The sequence below is a fragment of the Ananas comosus genome, linkage group 9 (assembly GCF_001540865.1).
Source record: "Ananas comosus cultivar F153 linkage group 9, ASM154086v1, whole genome shotgun sequence".
Taxonomy (NCBI): Eukaryota; Viridiplantae; Streptophyta; class Magnoliopsida; order Poales; family Bromeliaceae; genus Ananas; species Ananas comosus.
Genome location: NC_033629.1, coordinates 5,183,495 through 5,203,560, shown reverse-complemented (window position 1 = coordinate 5,203,560; position 20,066 = coordinate 5,183,495). Strand labels below are relative to the sequence as shown.

Sequence of the window (20,066 nt, the reverse complement as noted above, 5' to 3'; positions counted from 1 at the left end):
ATACATATATATATACATACATATATATACATATATATACATACATATATATACATATATATACATACATATATATACATATATATACATACATATATATACATATATATATATATAGGTATTTGGTTGTGGAGGCAGAGAGGGATTGGTTTCGTCGTGAATCGGCTACCGATTCGAGCAAAACAAAATCACTGATTTGATGGTCTGGCTGTCATGCGCCACGCCTCGCAACCGCCAATTTGGTTAGTTCGGGCTCGTGTGCGGACTGCCGAACAGACAAGGTTTTCACTATCCGCCCAAGACTCAACAACATAATGTACATCTAGTTTGCCCAGGTAAAACATAATCAACATACATGATAAGCGCGAGAGAAAACCACAAGAGCAAGAGAGAAATTTAACTAAATTATTACATTCATTCACTTGTTTAATCATCCTTTTACAATTCACCAAAATACAAATCTTTAGTTTATACATCATGTCATCACTACATAGTCTCTCCAAAATGTAACATAGCTCTCACATGGTATATACAAGGTATACTAATGAAAAGGAAGTCCGCTTCCTAGGGCGTTATGCCCTTACTGCAATCCTCGACCGCGCCGCTCGTGCTAGGCCCTACAATAAAGTTGGATGAGAACTAACGAAAGTTTCCAGTGGGTTCGGCCGCCGACGCCGCCGATTTTCCAACTAGGTCTAAGTAAGCATAAGTAGAGATATCTACATAAGGATAAGAAATGCTAACATACTACTATGCCTCAACAACGTGATATGAATAAGGTAATTACTATGCTCATGATGCATGTCATTCATATACTTATAACCCAATCACACTGGCTAACCCGAAGGTTAAGCCCAACTCACAACCAAATCCCATAGGTGAGGAGACTCCACGCTATACCCACTCGAAACTGTTTGATGGGTAGGTACACCCAATCTGTGACAACTCCGGAGCCCACTGCTTGGGTGGAGCGACCACCACCAAGCTAAAACAGACTAAGTGAGTATGATCCAATCCTTTAAGCTCTAGGATACCCTACCAACTAGGGATAACAACACACTCGGGGATCTACCAATCCCAATATCCATGTCATAAGTGTCATCTATACACTAGTTTCAAATGCCACCCTTGTTATGTCACTACATTGTTCAAGTTCACATTTGTTCTTGGCACTATAGGATTCCATGTCAAGACCCAATCCTCATGCATCCACTAATCATGTGTCCAACTCATGTTTTTTATCTCTACCATGAGAGCATGTAAGGAATTGAAATACATTTAACCATATATCCTATAATGTATGATATCAACATATGTACATATATGCTCAATGATAGCAACATAGACATAAAAGGAAATCCGATTGTTTCGGATAGCACCCCCCACCTTGGCTTGATGCTAAGAGGAGAGATTCCAAGCCACACGATTTATGGATGTCGTTTTGTCTGGACCCAACACTAACGAACCAGAAATGGTAGTTTTCCTCAACGGCTCGCCGTACACCCGTAGGAACCCCGATTTGAGTTGCCCACCACTAGGGGTGGCAATCCAGTTCGCTGATCGCCGAGCTTCCTCAGTGTTCAGACCTTGAAATGAAGCTCGACTGATCGGCTCGCCTGTTTAGTAACGAGACCGAACACGAGCTGAATTTTTCAGCTTGTTTAATAAACGAGCCGAACACGAGCTAGGGTCAGCTCGCTCGTGTTCGGCTCAATAACAGCCCGATTATATTTATTTTATATTAATATAATTTTTATATATTATATATATAATTATATTTGTATATAAATATATAATACTGATTATTAATTTTAAATTTTTAGCCCAACTTTACAAAAAAGCTGAGCTTATTTATTTATAAAAGAGGCCCATGGGCCCATTTATATTTAAAATTTTAACTGTTGGATTAAAATCTAATGGTTAGTATTGCATCAACCTTTAAGTCCTTCTATTCCTATTTTCTAACCCTAGTTCCCTTTTCCCATGTGTTTTCACACTTCACACAGCCATGGGCGGCGTCAGCGGCGGCGGTGATCACCACAGAGGCGGAGGCCACGGCCACGGGCATGGCCATGGCGGAGAGACAGGGGGATTTCAGGAAGAAGGTGTGGAGCATGACGGGGGGACCCTACAGCCGCCCCAAGCACTGGTGCCGTAACACGGCGATCGCCATGGCCGGATCTTCCTCATCTACGTCCCCATCGCCATGAAATATGCCGAGCTCGAGGTTTTTTTGCCCCAATTTTTCTGTAATTTTTGGTATCATCAGTTGGTTGTGGGGATCGGGATCGGGGTGGGGTAATCGGGGGGTTCGTTATAGGGTATGAGTGGAAGAACGATGAGAACGATGAGATTGAGTGGAATAATCGAGATAACGAGCCTTGAGCTAGCTCGATTAAGTTGCGAGCCAATCACGAGCTGGAGTTTTCGAGCTCGTCACGAGCTTGAGCCGAACACGAGCCGACCTAAAGACATTCAAGCCGAGCTCGGCTCGTTTACAGCCCTACCCACCACGTCGGTTTTACCTTCAATTATGTTTACAAAGGATCAATTTAACCATAAACCCTCATTCTACAAAAACCCTAATTCCAACCCTAGGGTTTCATACCATGAACACCATGTGTTCATCATGAGATTCCTAGGGTTATCTAGGTTCCCATTCTTGTAAGAAGTTCAAAAATAAGTGTTTTAGGGTATAAAACCAAACGCTAACAAAGATCTTGCAAGAAACCTCACCTTAGCCAACTAGCACTCCAAGCTCCACCTTGTAGGAGAGCTCCCCCCACTCCAAAAGCCCTAAATCACATTCAAATCTCATCCAATAGCCTTCTTGGAGAGATGTCTAGAGAGAGAGAAGGAGAAAAATAGATAAATGAGGGTGGGGGAGGGTATTTTCTGCATGTATACAGAGATGGAGGAGGTTGGGGTTATTTATAAGCCACCACAATTGCATTTAAGTCCTCCAACCATTAAAAATTACAACAGTTCACAACCTGCTGTTCGCAACACTAGGTACTGGTACTCGGGCTTGAGTACCGATACCCTCGGGTGGATGAGCACCCCTTTCTACGCAGGCCATCGGGTATCGGTACACGGGGCCGAGTACCGGCACGCGGGTGCCCTAGTACCATTACACGGGCCCGAGTACTGGTAACCTGCTTTGCAGCAGCCAAACTAGAGAGCAACCCCTTCTCGGGTTATTTATCAGGTACCGGTACTCGACCATCAGTACCAGTACGCCGCCCAGCTCTCCCAAACCCGAGAGCAGACTTTCTTTGCTTCATTGCCAAGTATCGGTACCAAGTGCCAGTACCGGTACCAAGTGCCTAGACTGCAGTTTTAGCAGTGTTTAAGCCCAATTTCATGCCGAACAATGTTAAAATCAGCTAAACACCTTCGGAACTTAACTTTAACCTTTCCGACATTATCGGAACAACGTATAGACTATGTCCAATCATCCCTCTCGCCACGCTTTGGTCATTTTGACCAAAAGTGATACGAAGTGTCGGGGAGCCAAATCCTCACACTGGTAGTGCCGGAATTGCTGGTACAATCCGTTTCGTAAATCGGGCTAACCGAACGTTCGAAATCGCGTGTTGTTTGAGGAAGGGCCGATATGGTATTTTGGCTTTTTTCATGAAAGTCCCAATATTTTATATATCGAAACGTGAGAGACCGCTTGAGGAGGTGCATTCGCGTGTTTTACATGTGCCCTGAAGGACTCAGATTGAATATTGGAGTTTTTGAGGGGGTTTTCTGCAATTATACTTCTATGTATATAGTTGCATTTAGGGTTTTCTCCTTCCAAACCCTAGCCCTAGCCTCTCTCTCTCCATTCTCGAGCCCTAGTCGCCTCCTCTCCCTTCCCTGACAACACCATGCTCACCCTCGACTGCCGGCAATCCCTTCCCAGTTAGCCAACTTGCTGCAAGCAACTTTCCCTCTCTCTCTCTCAGGTTCCCTCTCACTCTCCATTACTCCTTGGGCTTGGGCAACCACGAGGGGAGGGTAGCATCGTGCAGACCTCCCCTTCGGCACCCTTGGACACCGGCCATCCCTCCCCGGTAACCCCCCTGTAGCCGTCGAGCTCCGCCGAGGCTACTGCGGCCTTCCTTGGTTGGGTACAGGCATAGGCAGCAGCGCTTCCCCTCCTCTGACAACACCGTGCTCGTCCTCGGTTGTTGGCGATCCCTTCCCAGTCGGCCAACTTGCTGCAAGCAACACTCCCTCTCCCTCTCTCAGGTTTTCTCTTCCTATCCCTTACTCTTTGGGCTTGGCAACCATGAGGGGAGGGCAGCATCATGCAGACCTCCCCTCCGGCACCCCTGGACACTGGCTATCCCTTCCCGGCAACCTTCGTAGTCGCCGAGCTCCGCCGAGGCTACTGCGGCCTTCTTTGGTTGGGTACAGGCAGAGATAGTAGCGCTTCTTCACAGCGCCGCCACCGCTGTTGCCCGTGAGAAATGCCGCTGCCTCCTTCCGGTCGTGGGGGACATGCTGCCGTCGCCGCTTGCCTCCCCGACAGCCGTTGTTGCTGGGAAGCACATCCCAGGTTGAGCTCTAGCTCGAGTTGGATCTAGCCTTCTCTAGCCCCGCCGCCGCCGGTCCCCGCCACCAGCTAAGGTGAGCACGATACTCCCCTCCCCCTCCGCACTCACCCCTGGGTCGCGAGCCCGCGGCCAGTGGCCGGCAGGAGCTAGTAGCTCCCTGCAATGCCGGTAATAGGGTGTTTTTGGCCCATCTCATTATTCCAGCCATCCAGGAACCCCCGACTCTACGGAAGGTGAGCATGGTGATCTAGAGTCATCGTTGATCACCGTGCTCACCTCGGTTTCTGTCGGAGAACCGTCGGCTCGTTGTTTTTGCAATGTCACTCCCGAGGCCTTTATTAGATTGTTGTAATCTTGGCTCCGGAGCACTCCTCGGTAGTTTTTCTTGCCCTGGACAGTGAGCACAGGCTTCGCTTCGTCGAGATCAATCCACTGGTGCTCTCAGTTAGTCTCACAGACGCGAACTTTGGTAAATTAGGTTGAAAAACCATCTAAATCCATAACGAAACTTAAAAATTAAAAAATTAAGTTTCAAACATGTACCTTTTTGATGTATTGACGTTCTATTGAGATCTAGCTAAGGTTTTCGTACTTCGGCTTGTTTGCCTAGCCCTTCAGGCTATCTGGTCAAATCTTTTTTGATCTCTTCACAGGCTCTACTTGCTCTCTTTTTCGTCAAGAGTCATAACCACTTTCTCTTGTGTGTTGTGTGGAGGCGAACTTCTTCGAAGCGATTCTTTCCTTCGGTTTCACTTGAACGTCACCTTCGTCAATCTACTACGAGTCGCTTGACTTTGACATAGCTATTTAGTACATTGGATCTATATTCTTTTCGAATCTGCTGTCATTTGACTTATTTTCGGCTCTGATACCACTTGTTGGAAGCGTGGTTTACTATGATACCACTTGTTGAAACAGGTATTTGTGCTGATACTGATTATGTAACCCAAGATTTAAATAGAACAAAATAATATGAAGAAGATATATTAGAGGAGGAAGAAGAAAATTAAACTAATACTAAATTAATAAAAAACAAATAATTACATCCTGGGTAATACCCATGCAGCCATATCTACTATAGCTTCTTCATCTAATTAACACATGCCTAATTGGATAACTACAAATTCTAATCGTAATCAAATAAAAGACTTAAACTTATTTCTAACTATATTTTAATTAAGTTTGGATTATTATTTCCAACAAACTGTTATTGGATTCTTTTATTTTTTTTTTTATCAAGCTCCATTATGCTTTATTAAGAATTTTATTTATGACGAGACATATAATTTGGGATTCATATTTGCATCATATTTATACACAGAAAACTTTTACAATTCCAAATGGGGTAGGGGTGAAGACGGATAGGATATTATATGAAAATATTTGTGTCCATATCCAATATTATTCGTATCCGGATAGAAAATATTCGGATCCAGTTGGATATATGGTTTTAGAAAGTCAAAATTATCTAAATATCCGAGAAAAATGAATATGGATACCAATATCCGAATTTTTAATGTATTTTATGTTAATAAATTAAATTTCAATAATAATTTTTAACATCTCATTCTCCTAATCTGCAAATCCCAATATCACATTTCCCTACTTTAGCTTTCAAGTTTTCATATACGTTAGAAAAAAAGTTTTAGATTTTGTTAAATTTCTAATATGTATGGAAGATAAGAAAGACTTAATTATTTTCCTTTTGGGAGATGAAGACCCTTTAATTACAATTTGTGGAGAAATAAGGAGTTTGATTGCTTTTTGTGGAGAGAGATAATATATACTTGTGAAAAAATAAGACAATTTTTTTTTTCCGCTCTTTGTTTATTTTGTTATGAGTTACACATAAAAATTTCATTTTTCTTTAATGAAATCTTAAATTTCATTCAATCAAATATAGGTATATAAATATTGGGTCTAAGGTGGGTAAGTTCAGAAGCCCATTCTAAGAAGCTTCACCACTCTTGCGTGATGCGCCTGTTCTAAAGACTCGAATCAACGAAGTTCATGATCCCTACAATTTCTCAAGTCTCAACTGTTTGGTTAAGGAAGCTCCAATTAACCACAACTGAAATACAATGTTCCCACCTTATAATAATTTTCATTTGATAAGTGAAAAAATATTTGATTAACAAATTCAGATACTGAATTCGTCAATTTGGTTACAGGAGAGAAACAAGAATCTAACAAAACTACATGAGAAAATGATGGCCTTCAAAAAGTGGACATCTGCAAGTGTGTTTGACTATTTATATCATGAGAAAGAAAGCAATCGCAAGAAACATGAGACTCCCCAAAGATACAATCATACAAAGGTTCCTATCAGATTTCATACCCATGGCCCTAAATTTGAATTAACACAAAATTCTGCTGAATAACAAGCACTTAAAATTAAGGAATACCCCTCAAAACTTCTAGAATATCTTATATACGCTTATTTTTTTTGTTTCAAATATATTCCCGTATATTTCTCCGTTATTCAAAAATAATACTGTTGTTAATACTCATTAAGTCATCTCGAATTAAACCCGAATTAAATTATTTCTACCAGAGTTAAAAAAAAAAAGAAGTCAAACTACCCTTTGCCACTAATTTAAGGATAAATAAAAAAAGTTGTTAACGATGGAAAAATATATTTGAAAAGACAAAAAAATCAAAATATTTTTTTTACCCATAACTCGAGCAAATAAAAAAAAATTGGTGACCGTAGAAGTATATACTTGAAAAGACAAAATAGTAATTCTACAAAGATCATGATTATTCCTAACATTTAACTAATAGAATTCAACTCTCAAAATATATTTGAAATAACTTAAAATGTTAAAAAAATATCTTTAATATTAGCCTTCTCAGAGATATAAATAAGAAGGACAGAAACTTTTATAAAAGATATATAAGCAATTTTCCCTCAAATCAGATCTCCTCAGGAACTACATGATGAAACTTGCAGTACGTACGCATGCACTGAAGCCTCAAGTAAACACTGATGGAGGGGGCGTAAAACCTTGTGAGATGAGTACATGTTGAGCCATAGACACAAGATGCGAACTTGATTAAAAAACAAACAAACAGATGGAGGCTCTAAATGATTTCCAAATTACAGAAGAACATAGAAAACCAAAACGAAAAAGAAAGGGGGGAAAAAAAAAAGAAGAAAAAGGTGGTGCGCATGATTGTATGGACCTCCATGCAGCAAGAAGCATCGAGAAGTTTCCAGCTTTGGCACTAACTGATGCATTCATAAACAAACCAAGATGGAAGTAGAAACTAGAGCAAAGTAAGCCACCAACCAAAATACACTGAATGAAAGATTGTAATCTTAACAAGCAAAAACGACCGTCAGAGCCAACAATAGCATTGCATGAGCAACAGCACCCTTAAAAGCACCTTGAGAAGAGGACATGTTAAGGAAAACAAAAAAAAAAATAGAAAGAACACTTTCCAAGTAATCAAGGACAACAACTTTGGAAACTAAGCTAAGACATGCAAGAGGTACTGACATTGGAATCTACAATTTGCCCTCAAGGCTCAAGCACCAAAATTCTTGTATTGCACTAGGTGAAAAAAATCTTTAAAATATCTGGAGAGGCACAGTATTACACTCTTCACAGAGTCATGTTAGCAAACAAAACAACGATGGGCCATTTCCTGGGAAATAAAACAAATAAAATGAAGAGCACCTCATAAAAAGATATCGAGTCAACTAAAATTTTGATGTAGATTCATTAATATCTCACTAAGAAACCAAAAATCACCAAAAACATCACACTTAAGAATAAAAGAGACACCAAATCGTTACTCAACAACCCAAAATGAAGCCGCTATATCCATAGCTGTTCTCTTCGGTATTCCCGTACAATAACTGGAACGCTGGTCGGTGGAAGCTGCAGCAACATAATCAATTATCGGTTAAGAGAATAATAGACAACATATTACCTGTTAAACTTTTAGACATTTCAGCTTGAAAAGCCACATTCTGAATTTCACTTACCATTCCATAATCTGTGATGATCATTGATACATAGTCAGAAGGGGTTACATCATACCTGTAAAGAAACCAATATCAAAAATAAAAAATTAAAACAAGGAAGAAATCATTATAATAGGGATCTCATTTTATCTTAATTAGGACCCATACATAAGATTTAGAAGCTGAAGATTTTCATTGTCCACGCAATTACTAAGGTGATTCAAATCTTTCCTTCCTGAAACCTTTGCAATGACATCAGGATCACCTAAACAAGGGGAGAAAAAAAAAGTATTAGCAGCTTTATTAGCAACAACAGTTCCAAGAAAGTTTCTGAATCAAGTATAAAGAGCGATATAGGCATACCGAGTTCATTAGAGCATATTGAATCAAGCTGCACTCTCTCGTGAAATTTATATGCCTCACAGCAGATTAAAACAGGAACACGGAATGAATGTGCAACCATAGCCACACAAGCTGTTCCAACTCTAGAGTAAACTGTTCCGTTTGATAAGATAGAAGAGGCTCCGAGAAAAACTCGCGTAACTTCGTGCATGATATACGAGACAGCATTTATATGCGTATATGTACAGTTGAGGCCCTTTTTCACCAACCTATGGAGTAATGCCTGCCCTTCGAGCTTTGGACGAGAATCAACTATTACAACACGGAACTGCTTTCCTTGCTCATGGGCATACACTAACATCATTTCAACAACAGAGGATGACCCATATGTCAGCAGAACATCACCGTCTCTAATCTTTGCAAAAGCATGCCTCACTATAATCTTATCGGCAAGTACAATTTTCTCGTTTATAAAACGATCAATATCAGATTGAAGACTAGATTTTGCCTCTAACTCTGACATGGTATGTGGTAACTTGGCGATTCTGTTTTTTAAGAATCTAATAGCGTTCCCCATGCTAATTGAAAGAGGCCTGCATTCAATGAGAAATGACACATAACTACTGACTTTTGCAGTCAAATCTCGAACGAGTGACTTTTTAGGTGGTGTAGAATAGTCATTTATTGCCTCTCGGAATGCAAGAAGCATTGCTATACAACGAGCATTGCCACCATGAATATCACCGGATAAATATTGAAGTCCAACCTGAAACAAAGGTAAAACAAAATCATCACATACGACTTGATCAAAATTAATGATAACAAGAGCTTTGCACATCGCTATGCAGATTGCGGAGATATGACGATAAAATCTGGTCAAGTTCTCTACAACAGAAAGCATACTTTTTAGACTTCTCACAAGAATAACAAAATTTCACTTAAATTTTCTAACAATCAACAATCCATTGTCGAAGTCTTAACACCATTTATGGTTGTAACAATCCATACAGATCATTTAGTATTCTGATGACATTAACCACAAACATTTAGAAATAGCTCGCAAAGAAAAAGCAGCTCTGAGTGTCAAAACTGACGAGCATAGCTTGTTCACTTTCTGCCCTATTATGTTTCTATATGCTTTGTTAATGCGTATATACTGTCCCAATACATATAAGAACATGCATGACCACTGAGTGATTGTGAAGCTGCAAACTTGAAAAATCAATTTTAGTGTAATTACACAACTACCTGGAAACAAATAATGTATGGATAATACATACCAACGAATATATGCATTGCTAGCTGCTATAAGCTTGAAATGAAAAAGCCAGTTTAGCTAAATCAATACCTTGTAGACAGACGGATGCAATGGATCAAGATGGAAGAACTTTGCTTCAAGATCTGGAAGCTGAGTCCCATGCTCATACTGAGGCAAATGCCGGAACAACTCAACTCTATTTCGAGCTTCAGATTGGTTGACAACCGCACGTCTTTTTGCCTTTTCAACCCGATTTATATCATCAAATTGCATGCGAGGGTGAGGTACATCTTTCTTTCTATCTTTCTCAGGGAGGCGATCACCAACCTTCTTCTCAGAAGATGAGACTGGAGCAGTAACCTGAGGTCCGTCTTTCTTCTGTGAAGGAGATTTTACAGCCTTAGCCTGTTTTGAGGCCGCAAGAACCTCGCCAGTAGAAGCAGCTGCGCTCTTGACTCCACCTATAATCATCAAAACAAAAAAAATTGGTTGATTAAACAAGCAACAAGGCGAAGCAGGAGCTGCAGACCAAGGTTAATTCATACATAAGCCCCAAGAAGTATACTTAGCAGGTTGGATCTTTCTCTATGCATCATGCGCATTGGTAAAATCAACTTATCCCAGATCTACTATTCTAATTACAGAGCATCTTAAGGACTGATCACTGTCAACACATTTAAAATTGTTTTGCGAAATTGTGTCAACAAAATTTCCAGCAAGATGTTCCTCCATGTACTAAATCAAAGCATATTAGGTGTAATTGAGGTTTCGTGGAAGCAACAAGCATAATTTAGACAACATTGGAACTAGGTTTAGCTTTACAGGACAACCATCTAAATGTCATGTCCAAACAGTAATTAGTTTCCGTTACTGAACCATATAAAAATAGTCAGTACAAAGAGGATAGTTTATGATTGCCAGGAAAGAAAGACAGAGATCAAAATATCATCTAGATCCGGCAAAAGAAAAATCAATAAGTTAGCTAACATTGAAAGAAGGCTTGTCGCATTCTAAAATAGAATTTCTTGACAAGTTCGGCATGCCAAGTTATCACTCCCATGGTATTGAAATATCACATTTTAGACGACAAAAAGAATAAAACATGCAAGTATAAAGATTTATCACCAGCCTCCTTCGCAGCAGCCTTTGCAGCACGCTGGGCCTCTTGGATGGCACGTCTCTCAGCTTTCGTAGTTTTCTGCTTTTGCGACCCTGTGGCACCAATTCCATCTGCTTGCATTTCGACCAGAGCTCCTTTATTCGTTTCTGCAAGGCCTCATTTGTCACAAGTACGAACAATATGGAATACTTAAATAAGCATTGCTCTGCTACAGGCTCAAGAATATTTTGAAAGATGAGATCACTGGGGAAGCGTGAACAAAACATATAGGACTGCCATTCATGCTTCGTTCTGCAATTCCCTCCATCCTACCTCAACAATATGTTATAATTCGCTGAAGTTACGGCAAAAGTGATTCTAATGCGTATTACGAACACATAAAACCCTGGTAAAAGGGGAAGCCGTTTTGCCACCTGAAACACCGGGGAGAGTCTTGACCACGGAAGCCGTGGTGAGGTCGCTCTTCGGTAAGTTTTTCGCAGCCGCCATCATCTCCCCGCTACTCCCGGGGAACGACGAAGCGACCTTCCCGCCGCCGGTCCTGCCGATCCATGGCGGGGAGGGCGCATCGTCGGAGAAATTGAGATCGGCGTCGGCCCGGCTCGACGGCGACGTCATGGGCGGGGTGCCGAGGAGGGGCTCGGAGGGGTTGTAGCTGCCGACGGGGACGAGGGCGGCGTCGCGGCGGCGGCGGCGGAGGGGAGAGGTTAGGGTTAGGGTTAGGGTTGGGGTTGGGACGGGGATGGGGCGGAGAGGAGGGCGTCGGCGGAGGCGTGCGGGGCGGGGGGATCATACGGGGAAGGGAACGCCGGGGAGGGCGAGTCGGTGGCGGGGGAGAGAGGGGAGGAGATGGCGTCGGCGGGACGGATGGGACGGGCGGGGGATCGGCGGGGTGACGACCAGCACCTGGCGAACCTTGGGGTCGATCACGGCGCGAGGGACGCGGCGGTGGTCCATGGGGGAATCGGTGGAGAAAGAAGGAGATGGGGATTAGGAGAAGGAGAAGGAGAAGGAGAAGAAGGGTTCTGGGACCGAGGAGGGGGGTTTGGCCATCGTCGGAGGAGGTGGAGTTGTGACTGGGATTGGGAGGAAGAAAAACGACAGAACTAAAAAGGAGAGGAGTTTTTAGGGTGAGGACTGCTAAGGTTTCCGGTCCAAACCGGTCCCGGAATCGGATAAACCGGGATACCAGGTTTCAAATTTATTTAACTATTAAAAGGAAAAAAAAAAATCTCCAATCGCCATTTTTAAAGAATCTCAATTTCCAATAATAGTATACAAATTAAAAAATAAATCCTCCATTTAAAAACAAATCTCATGCTCTCTACCCTTTTCAGAAAGAGAGTGCATTAAGAGCAATCGCTGCAGTATTGATCTCTCTAGTTGCATGAGCTGGAGGCACGTCAGCCAACTTTCAGTCGTTAATGCTACCTTCTTGTGCTACCACAACTCTTTCGCGTAAGACTAAAATGAGCGCTCAAAAACAAAATAAGAAAAAAAAAATTACACTATCTATTTAATAGGTAAATACCTTTTTTCTTCTGAAATTATCGGAATTATTTATAATAAAATATTAGATATAATTGAAGAGGTCTTATCAAAAAAATTTTATAAAAAAAACTATCTGAGAAAGACCGGGAGACGATGCGGGATAAAAAGTAAGCTGGATGGGATCTCGACACTTTCAAACTTAGATACTGAACCGGGATAACTAAAGAAAAATTGTGAATCGAAGATTAGGTATATATTTCTACAAATTAAATCGAAACTATATATATAGTGATAAAGCAAACAGGTCTGGTTAAGTTAACAAGTTCTCTTAAAAACTAAGAAATAGGAACCAAGCCATAAAATCTAATCTAGCTGAACTGATTTGCAAAAAAATCATACTGTCCGTTCAATTCTTATTCGAACGAGTTTGATTTGGTTCAGTTAGTAATTTTTTCGGTTCGAATAAATACTCCCAACCGAGGAAGGTTTACAATGGGCTAACATGTTTTATTGAGGAGGACACGTGGCATTTCGTGGTCAAGCCTGTTGTACCACCCGAGTTCGAATCCATTGTATATTGACTATATTATCAAAGTGAATCAAGAAGTTATAATTTTTCACTTAATATTTAATATTAAGGATTAATTTTATAAGTCCCTCTTAGCCTATTCTAATTATATAAAAATCCGTCATAAAAATGTTAATATAAAACATACCTCCGAGATTTAGTATATATAAATCATTGTTATACATATTATGATCAAGATAGCATGCGTTTTATTTAGTATGTTTCTTATTTACTTTAATTATTCTAATATGTCTTCATTTTGATTAACTTAGAATATCTTGATGTTATTTCTTATAAATAGTATATATTTATTTTATTTGTTTAGTTATAGATGAAAGAATTAGATACTTCTTGTTAGATTTATTTTTAATCTTTCTATTATGTTAGATGTAATAATTTGATAGTTTATTTTGGTTACTTTGTAGTCTTATTTGTAACTTTGATATCTATTTGTTTGATAACTATACTATTTTTGTTAGTAATATTATCAAATTTGATGAAACTATTATCAAATTCTGCAATTGGCAACTAAACAGAGATAGAGTATGAATTCCTATAAGATTTTATGTAATCCCTGAATTCTATAAGGTTAAACCATAGTATATGAAATCCATTGAGGCCATGTTTGGATAAATAGAGTAAAAATTTCATGGCATTTCTTTTCTGTGGTTTTAACTAATCTGAAATTAGGGATTTCATAGAATCCTATAGGAAACTTTACTCCATTTTATAGCTATTTGGGTGTAAATTGCTTAATTACATAGGATTACTGTCGAATTTAAAACTAGTTGTTATAGAGTTGTAAATTCAAAAAACGAGCGGTTATAATGCTCCAAACTTAAAAACTAATTATTTGGAATCTCTAAGTTCAAAACGTACCTATTAATGTTCAATATTTGAAATTAGCCATTATAGAAACTCTAAATTTCAAAATAGCAGCCATTATAGAGCTCGAATTTTAAAAAAGTAGTCGTTAAACTAGCTGTTAGAGAGATTTTGAAATTTTAAAAATTAGCCGTGAAGACTTATCATGCTTCTTAAATTATTGAAGGCTATTTAAAGGCTTCAAATTGCAATAAAAAAGTAAACTCTGCTAACATTTTCTTATTACTCTCAACACCTACAATTCTGCTAATAGAATGATGATGGCAGTATTTGTCTTCTTCTATGTAGGAGAAAGGAACAGGAGGAATATGGATTTAGAAAATTCATTTATCCAACGGTAAACTGTGATAGCTCATTGAAACTAAGACAGTACATGCACACTTTCATTCTCACCGGAACAAAGTGGGTTTGTGAAGTTCTCGAAAGCGGGCGTTTCGAAAGGAAACCCTAAGCATCTACATTTGTTCCTACATTTTACAATGTATTATATTTTAATATTATCTCCATATATAAAGTAAAGGAATACCATATACTATATTCTAGATCACCATATACTATATTCTAGATACTATCTTCTATATATCATTTAGAGCCTCAAACCATGAAAAGGATTGTTATACCATTTTCTTGCAAATCTATTATGGTGCATTGACAAAAAGAGAATTATTATTTCATTCACATTCAATAATCCCCATAAATAGCAATTAAAAAAATGAGGATGATGGATAAGAAGATATAGTTGCCAAACATCTTCTAGTGCTGTAACCATTTTCTTATCGCTATCCTACCCGAAAAAAAGGAGAAATCCACACCTATACAATTTATAATTTGACGATTCCTTCAATCTATGTGGCGCTCTCTCCTTCATCTTCTCCACGCAGTGTGCTCTGTTGCCTCCTCCAAATGCCTCTCTCTTCCCTCCTTCTTCTCCCTCTCCTCTTACTCTCACTCTATTTGGATGTCTCTCTCTTTCCCCTCTTTCTGTCTTTCTCTAAATCCCTCTCTCCTCTTTTCTCCAGAAAAAAATTACTATATTAAGAGTCTCGAAACCACTCCCTCTTGAAATCTCTCTCTTTCCCCTCTATCTAGATCTATCTCCATTTCTCTCTTTTATCTCTAGAAAAAAATTTGCTATATAAAGAGTATTGAAACCATTCCTAGTAAAAAATTGCCCTTTTTTCCATTTTCTTCATTACTTCAGCATAAAAGATCGCTCTGAATCAATATAATCTCAAACATTTAAGACAAAAAATGATAAACAACTAAAACTATTAGACAACCCTATGAATCATACAATAAAAGTACAAATCCCTCTTTTGTGATAGGATTCGAAGCCGGCTTCGGCGGCGGCGGCGGCTTGTGTGGCGACAGCGGCGGAGATGGTGGCGGCGGCTTGGGCGACAGTGACTTGGACAGTAATAGTGGCAGACACAATGCTGGCGGCAAGTTGGGCGGTGTCAATGGCGGACACGACGACGGTAATGTTGGACAAAAGAAAAGAAATGAGAAAGATACAGCTTCTATCTGCCTTTTTTACTCTTCCCCTTCTTCTTTTTTTCTTCTTCCTTTGAGGCCCTATTTCATTGATCCGGACCTTGGTTTGAGCATCAAGGTTCTATCTCCCGGCTCGCAAGGATTTGGCTTGGAAGCCTCAATTCCGATTCTGTTCCCTCAAGCCTTGTGGAACGATTACGAGAGCTCGACCGGCAATGGCATCTCTTTTCTTCCTCACATTGGTCAAAGTTTCATAATTACCTTATCCTACACAAATCGTTTACCTGTAAGACTTGGACAAAAAGAAACGAAGTGACTTAGGAAGTTGCTCCGCATATGCGATCACCACACCTCCATGTATCTACAGATAAGGGCTCCAACGCCTACTGTACAATCTACCGATTAACCAATTTCTCGACGCTGGAGTTGATCCTAAAGAGATACCACTTCCTCATGAATTTATCTTGAATCGGGACAAAATCTTAGTAATCAGTAATTGTTCTTGAATCAAAGGGTTTATCTTTGTCTATTTTTATTTGAGTAGAACAACTGCGAATTTCGAGTAACTNCTGGCCAAGCTGCTAAAGTTGCTAAAGTAGTGATAAATCCTGTCAGTAAAATGGGTCCTATGGAAAGTCCATCGATTCCTAGTCTCCAGTGGAAATCAAAAACTAAGCGCATGTGTAGTTACTGATTTATGGATTGGATTTCACTCAACTCATGGTTGGGAACTAAACTTTGTGCGTGTCCGGCACAGTGTGATAATCCGCTTAAAAGGGGCAATCAGGAATCAAATAGAACGAATCACAAAAGACAAGAAAAAAATAATTCTAACTTGTGATGATAAAAGATCGAAATCACGGAAACATATTTGGCAGATATTCCAAAGAATAAATATACGATTAATACGTAAATCACATTATTTTATGAAATCTCTGATTGAAGTGAAAGCCCCAGGGATTATTGAACGTCAATCTGTGCACGAACCTGCTTGGACAAAACGAAAGATATTGTCGATGAATAGAAGCACATCTTGTTTAACATACTCTTGGATAGTTATTTTGTATAGAGAATACAAACCCTCCTATTCCTTCTACTTTTTTTATACTTCTTCCTTCTTCTTGTCTGGGTGTGTGGGTGTGGGTGTGAAATTGGGGAAACTAGGGAGGCGATGGCGACGGACAGGGTGTTCTTGATTGTGTTTGCATTGACGGTAGAGAACATGTTGAAGCAGCACAAGGCATGGCTCACGACATTGATTTGTCCACAGGAAAGCCAAGGAAGCGGGTGTGTTGGTGTTCCCGACTTTTTCCTCAAATATTCTTTCTCAATTTTTCGGCATCCAAATCAGATTTCTCCGTAAATTTTTCATTATTATCGTGAATTTTGCATGATTTTTTTGGTTGAAATGTAAGAAACTTTATAGAATTAAAAATTTTGATTTTTGATATAAAATTAGTAACAATATGTTTGTTTAAGTGTCTATCAGAATTTAAAAGAATTTTTTTATATAGAATTTTTCACAATTTCTTCTCAATTTTTTGGTGTAAAATATGTGTTTTCCATGAATTTTTTCTCTATTTTCGTGATTGTTGTAACTGAGAATATTTTATGGTGAATTTTTCTAAAGAGGGTATTTTATCACACATTTAGGAGTGACTTTCGACGAAATGAAAAGTTCCACATTCATGGTCAATTAGAGCTGTAAGTTCTATAATGGGCCCCGGCATAGTTTGGCATAATATGGTGATATTTTGGGGATGAAATTGCATAAATCCAAATTTATTGAATTAGAGTATTTATTCGAAAAGTGCAGTATTTCATGTGTCAAAATGTGCAATTTTTTAGGTGGAGGTACTCACGAGAAAAACACACTTGTGGGTGAGCTTTGGATAGGAAATTATGAACATGAGGATTAAATTGCAATTTTTGTAATTAGTGAAAAAAAGGCATTGTATGGAAGGATTGTCATTTCATGTGAGAAATTCTGGAATTTTCATGAGCGGAAGGATTCATGTGAAACTAGACTCAGAATGGATCGCGTGGACTAAAGTTTCACGAAATTATGAGATTTTTGTGGAAATTGGCATATAGTTGAAGTTTGAGAGAGAAAATAGACCCCAAGGACATTTCACAAATATTGTGACATTTCTTGCGCAAAACTATGAAATATCCGCGTTGGAGTGACTTTGGTGCAATTATACTTAGCTGTGGAGCAGTGCGCAAAAAGAGAACAGTTCAAGAGTAAGCTATAATTGTTACAAATGAGTTAAATGTGTGTGTGTGTGTGTGTGTGTGTGTGTGTGTGTGTGTAAGAAGTTGGGCTAGAATACATTTCAAACAAAGGAAAAGGAATTGAGATCCATGAAAATATAACAGAACTATCTGAATATTATGAAGAAGAAAATTTACGAGTATATGAAGATAGCTATATTTGTAATGAAGGATTAAAACTAAGAAGCCTAATTGTTCCATGTAAAATACAAATAGGAAATAAAGACTTCGAAACAGAAGCAGTAATAGACACTGGCTGTACGACATGTCTAATACATACAGATTTAGTCCCTTTAAATTATCGAAAGACAGCAAAAGAACCAACAAGCGGTATCCAAATGGACGGTACTGCCCATAAATATACACAATATGTTTCTAATGCAAAAATTAGCTTCTTAGATACATGTAATACATTCAATGAAACTTATACCATTCCCAAGGTCTGGTTACGAAAAATGAAAATAAATGCAGACTTTGTATTAGGCTTAAATTTTATGCTCCATTTTTTAGGAGGAATAAGCATTAATAGATTTTTTAGGAGGAATAAGCATTAATAGAGATTATGTTAAATTCTACAAACATGTCACAATGACTCCAGTACAAAAGAAAGCAAAGAAACCTTTAAAAGATAGAATAGATTGCTGTGACAATTGCTCCAAAGGAGAACCTTGTTGTCTAGATAAGATAGCAGACGAAACAGACTTATTAGAATTTGACACTTGGCATAATGATTTTTCTTATAATCTAGAAAAACTATTAGACAACAACTCAATTTGTATGGAATACGACTTTGTAAATTGGAAAAAAACCCTCTTAAATATAGGCTTTATTAGAAACCAACAAGACATAGACGAAATATTACATAAACTAGATGAACTAGAAATTATGGGGGATAACCCAATTAAATATTGGGAAAACGATAAAATATATTGTAAACTAGATATAATTAATCCAGAATATATAGTTAGAACTGCATCTATAGACTTCACTAACGAAGAAAGAGAACAATTTAAACAACACATAAATGAACTACTTAAATTAGGTGTTATCCGAAAATCAATATCCAAACACAGATCAACAGCCTTTATAGTTATGAAACATTCTGAGATAGTAAGAGGAAAAAGCAGAATGGTAATTAACTACAAAAGACTTAATGACAATACAAAATTTGACGGATACACTATTCCAGACAAATCTCAATTAATAAATAGCATACAAGATAAAAAGGTTTTTAGTAAATTTGACTGTAAATCAGGTTTTTGGCAAGTAAAAATGGATAAAGATAGTATAGAATGGACAGCATTTACCTGCCCCGAAGGACATTTTGAATGGCTAGTTATGCCTTTTGGCCTTAAAAATGCACCTTCTGTTTTTCAAAGAAAAATGGATACAATCTTTAATGAACACAGAGATTTTGTTTTAGTTTATGTCGATGACATTTTAGTTTTCAGTAAAAACATGCAAGAACATTTAGGACACCTACAAATAGTCTTTCATGAATTTATTAAACATGGAATTATTATAAGTAAAAATAAAGTTGAACTTTGTAAAAAATACATAAATTTCTTGGGAGTAACTATTGGTGAAGGAAAAATAAAATTACAACCCCATATAGCCAAGAAAATCCTAGACATGCCAGACAAGCTAGAAACTCTCAAAGAATTACAATCCTTTTTAGGCCTGGTAAATTATGCCAGAACATTTATCAAAGACCTAGGAAAAATCGCAGGACCTTTATATGCTAAGACTGGAAAATCAGGACAAAGACACTTTAATGCCGAAGACATAAAGTTGGTTAAACAAATAAAAACCCTAGTATCTGAATTACCAGACCTAGATCTTCCATTAGATTCTGATTATATTATTATAGAAACAGACGGTTGTGATTTAGGCTGGGGCGCAGTCTTAAAAGCAAGATCTAATAAATATAGTGACACAAAAGAAGAAAAATTATGCGGATACGCAAGTGGGAAATATAGAGAAAGAGGAAAAATAAGCAGTATAGATGCTGAATTATTAGCAGTAATATATGCCCTTGATGCTTTCAAACTAAATGTTATTAATAAACATGAAATAACAATCCGAACAGACTATGAAGCTATTACTAAATT

The 20,066-nt window shown here is 38.5% G+C and overlaps 1 protein-coding gene across 1 annotated transcript; it reads right to left on the bottom strand.

Moving 5' to 3' along the window:
- Window positions 8,063-12,427, bottom strand: LOC109715426 (translation initiation factor eIF-2B subunit delta). Its single transcript, XM_020240402.1, has 8 exons — window positions 12,109-12,427; window positions 11,657-12,027; window positions 11,249-11,389; window positions 10,214-10,584; window positions 8,887-9,631; window positions 8,692-8,788; window positions 8,545-8,599; window positions 8,063-8,437 (listed from the first exon to the last, which is right to left on the bottom strand). The coding sequence occupies exons 1-8, from the start codon at window positions 12,198-12,200 to the stop codon at window positions 8,375-8,377; spliced, it is 1,935 nt and encodes a 644-aa protein (XP_020095991.1). The 5' UTR covers window positions 12,201-12,427; the 3' UTR covers window positions 8,063-8,374.

Excerpts from the sequence above, each read along its gene's own strand:
- LOC109715426 (XM_020240402.1), bottom strand. The coding sequence starts at position 12,200 with ATGGACCACCGCCGCGTCCCTCGCGCCGTGATCGACCCCAAGGTTCGC. Across the intron at positions 12,028-12,108 it reads ATCCCCCGCCCGTCCCATCC|CCGCCCCGCACGCCTCCGCC; the intron begins GTCCCGCCGACG and ends CGTATGATCCCC. Across the intron at positions 10,585-11,248 it reads GGCTGCTGCGAAGGAGGCTG|GTGGAGTCAAGAGCGCAGCT; the intron begins GTGATAAATCTT and ends TGATGATTATAG.